The sequence below is a fragment of the Lotus japonicus genome, chromosome 1, assembly GCF_012489685.1.
Source record: "Lotus japonicus ecotype B-129 chromosome 1, LjGifu_v1.2".
NCBI lineage: Eukaryota > Viridiplantae > Streptophyta > Magnoliopsida > Fabales > Fabaceae > Lotus > Lotus japonicus.
This window is the reverse complement of record NC_080041.1, coordinates 65,413,133-65,423,285: the sequence shown is the minus strand read 5'-3', so window position 1 is coordinate 65,423,285 and position 10,153 is coordinate 65,413,133. Positions and strand designations below refer to the sequence as shown.

The 10,153-nt window shown below is 36.7% G+C and overlaps 1 protein-coding gene across 1 annotated transcript; it reads right to left on the bottom strand.

Annotated features, from left to right (window-relative positions):
- Positions 1-5,235: 5,235 nt before the first annotated feature.
- LOC130739325 (uncharacterized) lies at positions 5,236-6,383 on the bottom strand. Its single transcript, XM_057591594.1, has one exon. The coding sequence runs from the start codon at positions 6,307-6,309 to the stop codon at positions 5,338-5,340; it is 972 nt and encodes a 323-aa protein (XP_057447577.1). The 5' UTR covers positions 6,310-6,383; the 3' UTR covers positions 5,236-5,337.
- Positions 6,384-10,153: the final 3,770 nt, after the last annotated feature.

Genomic DNA, 10,153 nt, shown 5'->3' with positions numbered 1-10,153 from the left:
TACTGACATACACCATCCTCGCCCATTTAGGTTATGTTTGTCAGGATTTTAGCTTAAAGTTTATTTAATTAACTTAAAGCTTATTTAATTAGCTTAAAAATTCTTTTAAAGTGTTTGGTAAAAAATCATCTTATTTCAGTAGTTTAAAGTTTTTTCAATAAGCTACTTTAAGAAGCTTATAACTTATTAAATTTATTTTCATTTTTATCCCTTATCTTTTTATTAAAAAAATTTCACTACCCTTTTTATTTTTATAAAAACACTTAACTATAATTTTTACATTTTCTTGTCATCATTATAAATAAAATTAAACTTGAAGATTATATGTAAAAATTGTTTGAAAGTTGCTTAGAGCATATGTGACTGTACAGACTCACGTAAATAGTGGTACGAATTAAAAATTAAGAACAAACATTGGAGATGCTATAAGTAATCTCCTCTTGTTGTGGAAATATATGAAGCATATCTTGCCAAATAGGTTAATACGGCAGCTGTCCTTAATTTATAGGAACAGAGTGTAGAGTGTAGGAAAACAATGTAGTCAACTTTTGGTTAAGCAGGGGTGATACTTCAGTTTAGATTATATTCTTATTCTTTATTGGTGATTATTCTGTGGTGGAATTTTAATTACACATTATCATACACTGCTGCTGCAGATAGTTATACATGCAATTGGACCCACTACCTCATCCAATTGAATTGCACCCTGACAGATTGATATAAGTTGTACGTGTTTAGATAAGTTAATGAAAATGTGTTGTCTAAAAGACCCATGAGAAAGTTTGAGTTAAATAACCCGTCATCCAGTCACATTGGAGTTAAGTGAGTTGGAATTTTTATATAATTATATGTGATTGGATGACAGGTTATTTAACCCAAACTTTCTCATGCCTCATTTATCCCCTAAGCGAGTTTATGATTTATTTATGTTTTTATGAGCTTATTTTGACAAGCATTTTTTTTATTATCGTATGAGTAAATATACATTTATAAACATTTTTTTAGTTTATTTTAATAAGCTTCTCAATAAATTTATAAAAAACATCTTACATGATTAGTGTTTGTTAACATAAGCGTTTAATTGAAACGTGTACTCAAACACATCAAAAACTTGTTTTTGAAATCAATGGTGGATATTTTTTTAGCCATAGGATGAACTCTATGAAATTATGATTTACATATTAGTATTTTGTTTCTAATAAGCTTCTCCATATTTTGTTTCTAATGATGGCCCCCGGCCCTGCAAGTCTCGTTCGTACACATTTCTGATTCAGTTATGCAGTTAAAGAATCTCGTGGTTGGTGGGCAGTGGGATCTGCAGCGTTGTAGCACCATGTTACCCGAGTAGGCCAAGGCGCAATTCAATAGGGTCTTGCCTGTGATTGTTCCCAATGAGGAGGACCTCTGGTGCTGGAGCCATGGTAATTCAGGATACTATACAGTAAGGGAGGGTTATTCTTGGCTAAGGAAAGAAACTATATAGCGACCCCGGGTGTTGACTGGAACTGGTTATGGAAGAGCATGGTACCGGAGAAGGTGAAAATGTTTATGTGGCTTTCCTTACATCAGGCTCTTCCGGTTAATTCGAACAGATTCAAATGCCACCTATCTCCTACCGAAAGTTGTTCGCGATGTTCAAATGCAAGGGAAGATTGCTTGCACTGTTTAAGAGACTGTCCTCATTCAAGGGAGTTGTGAATGAAGATAGGGGCATGGTCTTGGCCTGATTTCACTTCCATGGACCTGGTGCATTGGATTACTTCGCAAGCCTGAGGGAGGAATGGTGTTAAGTTTATGGCAGGAGCATGGGGAGTGTGGAAATGGAGGAATAATATGATCCTTGATGATAATCCTTGGCCTCTCCATGTAGCGTGGCAAAAGCTGGTTCGTGATCATGATGATTTTCTTCATGCGTTGCAACCTGACCAAGTTTGTCTGGGGGCAGGTTTGATGAGTAATGTTTGGAAACCTCCTATGGATGACTTTCTTAAGCTTAATACTGATGGGAGTTTTCGTGAACCTGAAAATTGTATGGGAGGTGGCGGTCCTCTGCGAGACAAGGCGGGCTGCTGGATAACTGGCTTCATTCTCTTGGAAACAGGTGGGGATCCGTTCAGGGCGGAAGCACTTGCTCTAAAGCAGGGTCTCCTCATGGCATGGAACCATGGTTATAGAAGGATCTCTTGCGACGTGGACTGTAAGGACCTAGTTTCTGTTTTGGAAGATGTCAGCTTGGACCGTGTGAATCACCATTCTCAGGCTCCAATCCTTCGAGAGATTGTTCACCTCATGGCTAGAAATTGGCAAGTAACGGTTAGTTGGTTGCACCGTGATGGTAATGCAGCTGCGGACTGGCTCTCTAAACAGGGATATAACTTAGCATCACCGGGGATCCAAGAGATTCAGCAGCCGGCAAGCGAGCTTCAGCTCATCCTCCTTAAGGACTCTCTAGCTGTGTCGTAGTTTGTTTTGTTGTTTCGTTAATTTTCCGATGTATAAAAAAAAAGTATTTTGTTTCGCTGCTCCCTTGTCTCCTTCACATTAACTTTCATAAAACACATTTGCACTTTCTCTTAACGGGAGGCTAGCTAAGCTCGACATAAGAGCATCTCCAATGCTAGATTTTAGAGGTGAGTTCTTAAGTTAAGAACTAAGAATCAAGTTCTTAAACGTTGGAGATGGTTGACTTGGAGTTCTTAATTCTTAAAAATAAGAACTAGTTCTTATATAAGAACCTTTGTTTTATGAGTTCTTAGTATAATTTTTCTCTCTCTCTCTCATCCAAATTGTTTTATTACTTTATGAGTTTTGTTTTATTGTTTTATGAAAATAAAAGGTATAAATAATGTGGTATTGAGACAAAATGAATAATGCTAAGAACTCAAACTTAAGAATTTGCTGTTGGAGTGAAATATGCAAAAATTACTTAAGAGTTGCTTAAGCATTTGTGACAGTATGAGCCCACATAAATAGTGTTTAAGAACTCACCTCTAAGAACTAGCATTGGAGATGCTCTAAGGGTGCTAATCAACACCTAGTAAACAAGTTTTACTTAAACCCGTTTGGTTAAGTCTTTCTGTTTTCATTAAGTATGTTAAGGGAGTTTAACGTTATTTTTTGTTTTTTATATCTTATTTGACTTTAAATTGTTGTTAATAAAAATGACATTATGAATATGAAATGTTATTTTTAAAAAACTAGGAATGCGATATCTCTTATGTTTAACTTCTCCTTGAAGTAAATCAAATATAAAATTATGAGTATTCATCTTTATTACGATCCACATTTATCTCATTTACGGATTTTTTTAGTAATTTTAATCTAAAACTACTCTTATTTTATTCTATCCAAAGAATATTGGTTTTTTTTAAACTTACCATTACATATCATTTTTAAACATAAATCGATCATTTTAAACTTTATTCTATTAAATTTCATTATATCAAGTATGTTGTTTTTTTTAAGTAAAATGATTTCATATCATTATGAAAAACATCGAGTCCCAAACAAGGGGGCAATCCAAATAAAAGAGGGGCCCAAGACGTTTACAAAGAAGAAGAACAGACGCCCACCAAAATAATACCCAACACATACCCCAACCCAAAAACAACCTATAAAGATTGCACAAAAAGAAGGCTTTGAGAGGAAACTAGCGAGCAAGACAACACACTAAGACACTAAGAAGAGAACATCATCCTAAGTTCTTCCTCCAATCCACGAATAGCTTCGTGATCACTGCCTGGGTACACAAGACCCAAAACTTTCCCAAGAAGCCATGCCTTTTTAGATCTAGTAAAATACCTTCCAACAAAACCCACATTTGAGGACCCAGGCTCTAGCACCTCTACAGAGATAGGAATGTCAAACAAACCATTCCCCCCTCCAACAAAGGCAACGGTCCAGCACCATCAAATGGAACCACCGCCATTGACCGAGAGTGCTGCCCTCTCTTTTGCTTCTTAAGTCGCCCATGAGGCCCCTAGTACACATATCAAGAATGCTTTTACCAAATAATTTTTTTTCGAACGATAATTTAAACGGACTCATGCACAGTAAAGGTTTGGATGTAGTGAGCAGATGAAGCTAATTTTCCCATCCCACCCACCCCAATTTCCACCCTACCTAGTACCTACAACTCAAAAACCCTAAATTATCCTCCTTCAAAATAAGATTCCCCCACCCTTCTTTGACTCCCCCCACCCACACCACACTCTCACTCTCACTCCGAGTCAACCTTTCCTCTTTATCTTCTTCCATCTTTATCATCTTCAACCTTCAAAACTCATTCCTCTTCAATCCTCAAGTAAGCTTCTTCCCTTTCCTTTTCATTTTGTTTGTTCTTAGCTCCCCTTTTCCCATCATTTCTGCTTGACGAAGCTTTCACTATTACAACAGAGCTTTCACAATCGTAACAGGATCTATATCCGGGGTAGATATTAATAAGAAATATATACCGAGTTTAAGCTCTCAATGTTATTTAGGTTATTTTCAAGATTTAGAACCAATAGTCTTGTCTTGTTTTATGCGTTTAGTTTTCGAGATTAAGCTCCCGATAGCCTTTAACTTCGTTTTTTGTGAGTTTCAACATTTAGATACATGTAACTATTTCACAATGATGTTTAGGTTATAGTTCTGCGATTTAGAAACTAGTAGCTTTGAACTCAGTAGCTATTTCATGATGATTAGGTTAGTTCCGAGATTTAAAACCCGATAGTTATGTCATTTGTTTATGTTAATTTAGAGATTTAGAACCCGATAGCATCACAATAATTCCAGTAATATTATGGCTAGGACACGAGGACCTTTAGCCCGAGGTGGTGGTCGCGAAGCACGGGGACGCATACAGTAAGTGTGGATGGGAACCTCGTTTAAAGGTGATGATGTGGCTTCATGAGGTGCTTCATGTGCTCGGAGGGAAGGGAGTAAGTAGATTTTTTGCCTAATATTTGCCTCTTGTATCAGTCAAACTTACTTATTTGACAATTATCCTATTCTTGCCTTCCCTACACCATTATACATTATTATCCCATTCTTGCATTCCTACATTATTTGACAATTAACCTACTAATCAATTCAAATGTGTTCAAGCATTATCCTCCTATTCTTGCATTCCCTACACCATAATACATAGGCAAATGCTAAAAAAGATAACTAGGAGCACTCCAAAAGAAAAATGCTCAAATGTATCAAACACAGCTTGGAATGTGGCACTAATAGATACACTAAATGCAAGAGTTGAAGCGAAATGCAGATCTCTACATTAAATCAATCAAAGCAATTGCTTGTACAAAATGGCATTGAATCAATCAAAACAATTGCTAGTCCACTATCATCAACCTAAACTAACTCTTTACCAAGCTTATAAGAGACAAAAGCATCAAGACAAGCATTTTCAATCTGGGTTGTAGTCAACTCATCTGATTTCCAAAGGCATGGCCTCTTCACATCAACTGACTTCTTGATACCAAGGTCCTTTGCCAAACAATGCAGTTCAGGTAGTGAATCATACTTCTCAGGCCATTTCGCCTTCGCCAACTTCGCTACATCAACATAATTAAAATCCACCAGCCCATAAAACTCAAGCGCACCCATAAACCTCTTGATTCCAACCCCAACAAATGTGAACTTCGTCACGAAATCCCGGATCAACATCGGCGAAATATCCTTGTGACGCATATGGTAGATCAAACACTTGTTGTCAACACAAAATTGCATCATCAACGTCGGCCCCATGTCGCAGCCGAACCCTATCACGCTCCCAGGGGCAAGCGTCGACGAGACTTGGTCAATCCATTTATCTACAATACTAGCTCTGTTTGTCAGCACTGTTTCAATTTCAGTTTCATTGAATTCTACCAAATAGGTCACAGATTTCAGAACCAATCTGTCTGGAGTAACAGCAGTTTCTGAATTAACATCGGAATTGGAAGTAGGTTCATCAGAGTCATCATCAGAATCAGAATCAGAATCATCTTCATACTCGCCTTTATCGGGGCCCCTAGGAAGGATTGAGAGACTGCCGGAGGCGGGTGCGGTGGCGATAGGACGAGGACCCGGAATCTTGTTTTCCAGAAAAGCTTTCTCAATCTCGACGGCGGTTAGGAACGGGGTGGTGCCGGTGGTGGGGGGGACGTTGTTGACGGCGTCTGGATCCGGCGATGCGGCGGAGGAAAAATTGGCATCGCGGCGGTGGCTCGGAGAAGATGAGAACCCAGAGACTTGATGAAGGAGCGGCGGGAAGGAGGAGAAGCAGCGAGAAGCAGAGGCGGTGAAGAGGCTCTTGCGGCGGAGAATGTGGCTCATCATCATCGAGAACGGAAATTGAGAACTAAACCCTAAACCCAGGTTTGTTTGGAATTGTGAAATTGACGAGTGAAGCTTTTGAAATGATTTAAGTAGGAATGGAAGTGGGTTTGATTGCCTACATGGACTCATGATATATTCTATGTTAGGCCCAAGTTATGTAAGACTAAATTAATAAATAAAGAAGATTAAATATAATTAACATTTTCCAAGAGAAAAACATAAAATTATTTAATTATTGTACATTTAATTTGTACTGTACCCCCTCTGTTCCAGAAAATTTGTTATTTTGGACATTTTTTCAATATTTCAAAATGTTTGTTGTTTTAGAAAGCCAATGCATTTTTTGGTAATTTTTTTCACATATACCCTCATTTAATACATTTTCTCTCACTTATCACATTTCATATTAACCAACTACAACTCTTCTCTACTAATTACATTCTTCTCTATCTAAGTATAATTTAATAGTTGCGCATCATACTAGTAAAATTAAATAAGAACAATCTAGTCAAATTATACTATCAATAATTAATTTCTTACTCTTTATGCCACAACCTTAAACTACAAATTTTCTGGAACGGAGGGAGTAATATCTAAAAATTATATATTCATTAACTTATTTATATATTTAAGCATGTTAGATTATGGCTATGTTTGGCATGTTTAGCTGATAAGCTAGCTGAAAGCTGAAAAACTAGCTGAAAGCTTATAAGCTAGCTGATAGCTAAAAGCTGATAAGCTAGCTGAAAGCCGATAGCTGAAAGCTGAAAAGCTACGTGATTGAAACAAAAGTGTTTGGTAGAACTAGCTGTTAAACAAGCTGAAATTGTAAAATGACATAAAAAGACATACTTGTATAATTATTTTTAGGCTTAATTCCAGTTTTGGCCCCTGATGTTTTATAAATGTGCGGTTTGCACCCCTTGTGTTTAAAATGTGCGGTCAAGCTCCCAAATCTATCTAAACTGTGAGATTGATGCACTTCCGTATATATCCGTTTGGTTCCCGTCAGTTGACCAAACGGATTTGCCTTCATTAAATGACGTGGCGTCCACGTGTAACTAATTTTTTTTTTTTGGAAAATAAAACAATGGGTGTTATTTAGTTTGTGATTAGTACAAAAAGAATCATATGAATCGCAGGATTTTACACATGATTACAACCCCATAAAAATCACGACCATTTGGCAAATTGATGGTTTTGAGCCCATAACCATCTTTTTAGAGATGCGGGTTCCAGAATTCCTGAAAATAGTTCCTTGATGCTTCTCCATGTAAAAAAAATTCAATTGTGAATTTTTAGAGATGTGTTTGCCATTAAAACGCTGGTGGGGATGATCCATTGCTGAATTGGTCTTCAAAACCTACAACAGGATCCGTATATGACCTTAGAGCATCTCTAATGGTATGAACTTATTTTGGGACTTAACTCAATTTTTGTGGACCCAAATTGCCACATAGGATTTAAGACACCCATAAGGTCTTCATGCATATTTCACTCTAGTGGTTGGGATCTTATTTTACTTTTGACTGGACCCACAATATCCAATATATTTATATTATTTATTTCCCTCCCTAATTTTCACTTTGGTTATGGTATTGAAGGAGAGAGAAAAAATATTATTTTATTTAAGATCCCACATTTGAGAGTACCTGAGCTAAGACACGGATCTTAGCTTTTGCTAAGATATCATGCCATGTAGGATAACTCCAATAGTGAGATCTAATAAGATCCAGATCTTATTTTAAGGTCCCAAAATAAGGTCTCCATTGGAGATGCTCTTAAACAAGGCTCTTAAACAAGGCAACCTGCTTGTAACTAAAATTTCTTTAAGCTTTTTTTTTCATTAAAATAATTCCCCCAATTGATAAACCTGATTCCCCCAATTTTTCCCCAAATTTAACCCTAATCAGAATGAAGAGAAGAGCAAGGAAGATGAAGAGATCAAGAGTTTCTCAAAACCGCTAACTTAAACTATTCCTCGTCATCGTCCGTCATCAGTGTTCGTTCACCGTCTCTGCATCGCTTGCATCATCGTCGTTCTTCTCCCTTTTTTCCTTCGATTTGAGCTTCAGGGTTGAGGTAGAAAAACCTCAGATCTGGTCTCTTAGGTTTGAGCTTTTGACTTTATCTCTTCTTAGATTTGCTTGAAAAATCTGGGATTGGCGGATTGTTGGGTGCATCAGGTTCGAAGGGTTCTGGGAATAAAGGTGTTGAAGCTGAAGTTGAAGGTTGCTAGGTTGAAGATTGCTTGGTTGGTTGAAGGTTGCATTTTTGAAGAAGAAGAAGAGAGGACGAAGAAGTGTTGAGGTTGAAGGTTGTCATATGCTAGTAGCCTGGTACTGCTTTTGCGCTTTTGCATCTTCATTCTTCTTTAACCTCTTCTTCTTCTTCCTTTCTAAACCACCTTCTTCCCCACCACCAACAATCACACCATCTCACCATCATTATCTCACCCTCAACATGTGACACAGTGACTCAAATCTGAACCCTCTGCAACAACATCATCTCACCATAACCCCAAATTTGTAACCCAACCATCATCCCCAATCTCTGTCCAGCCACCTCAAATCCCTGCAAACCAAATAAACCCTAAAAATTGAAGTTCTCAATTCAACAAAATGAAGAACTAGTACTGGTTGAGGAGGGAGAACGAGGTCAAACGGAAAAAAAATGTTTAAAGGATTAGATGTCTGTGCCCATAAGAAATCGCGGAGCCACCCATTAATAGTAATGGAACTTTGCGCAAAGTTTCCTCCTGTGATATGAGTTACTACCCCTTGATCGCTTATACTACCCCAAACATCCCCAAACATCTGACTGCATTTTTCAACTGAAATGGAATATTACTACTGAAATTGCATTGTACATCCAAAATAGTCGTTTTATTACACGTGGACGCCACATCATTTAATGAAGGCAGATCCGTTTGGTCAACTAACAGAACCAAACAGATATAGACGGAAGGGCATCAATCTCAGAGTTGAGATAGATTAGGGAGCTTGACCGCACATTTTAAACATAGGGGGTGCAAATCGCACATTTGTGAAACATCAGGGGCCCAAACTGGAATTAAGCCTTATTTTTATATTTAACATTACTTTATTTTCACATTAATACCAATATGATATTAATATTAAAACTATTATCACTTTAAATATTTTTATTAGCTACAGTTATATATCATCTTAAAAATATAATTTTTATTTTTATTTATTTTTATTAATATAATATTTATAATACTTGTGGTGCGCAGCGGTGTGGCGGGAATGGTGGCGGAAACTGCATACGTAAGTGTGAGGGGAAAATAAGTTTAGTGTTTTTATAAATATATAAGGGTAATGATAGAATTTTAATAAAATAATAAGGATAAAAATGAGAATAAATTTAATAAGCTATAAGCTTTAAGCTATAAGCTACCTGAGATAGCTTATAACTTAAAGCTTTAAGCTACTAAAATAAGCTCCTTCACCAAACACTTTTGAAGAGCTTTTAAGCTAGTCAAATAAGCTATAAGCTAGCTGAAATGGCATGCCAAACATAGCCTTATATAATCAGTTAAACATATAAACCTTTTAAGAACGCAGCTGATGACCTATTAACTTTTGAGTTAGACGATATAATAATATTAATAAATTTTAGCTTTTTAGCCTATGAGTTTGTTGATATGTATACAAATATATTATTTTGTCTACTTGCAGGTCTTATACTACTTTCGTTCCTTATTAACTATCCGTTTTATAGAAAAAAAATTATTCCTATATATCTTGTCAACTTAGAGTTTCAAGAAAACATTAAATGGTGTTTTTTTCCAAAAAATGTCCTTGCAGGATCAATAAATGAGGAA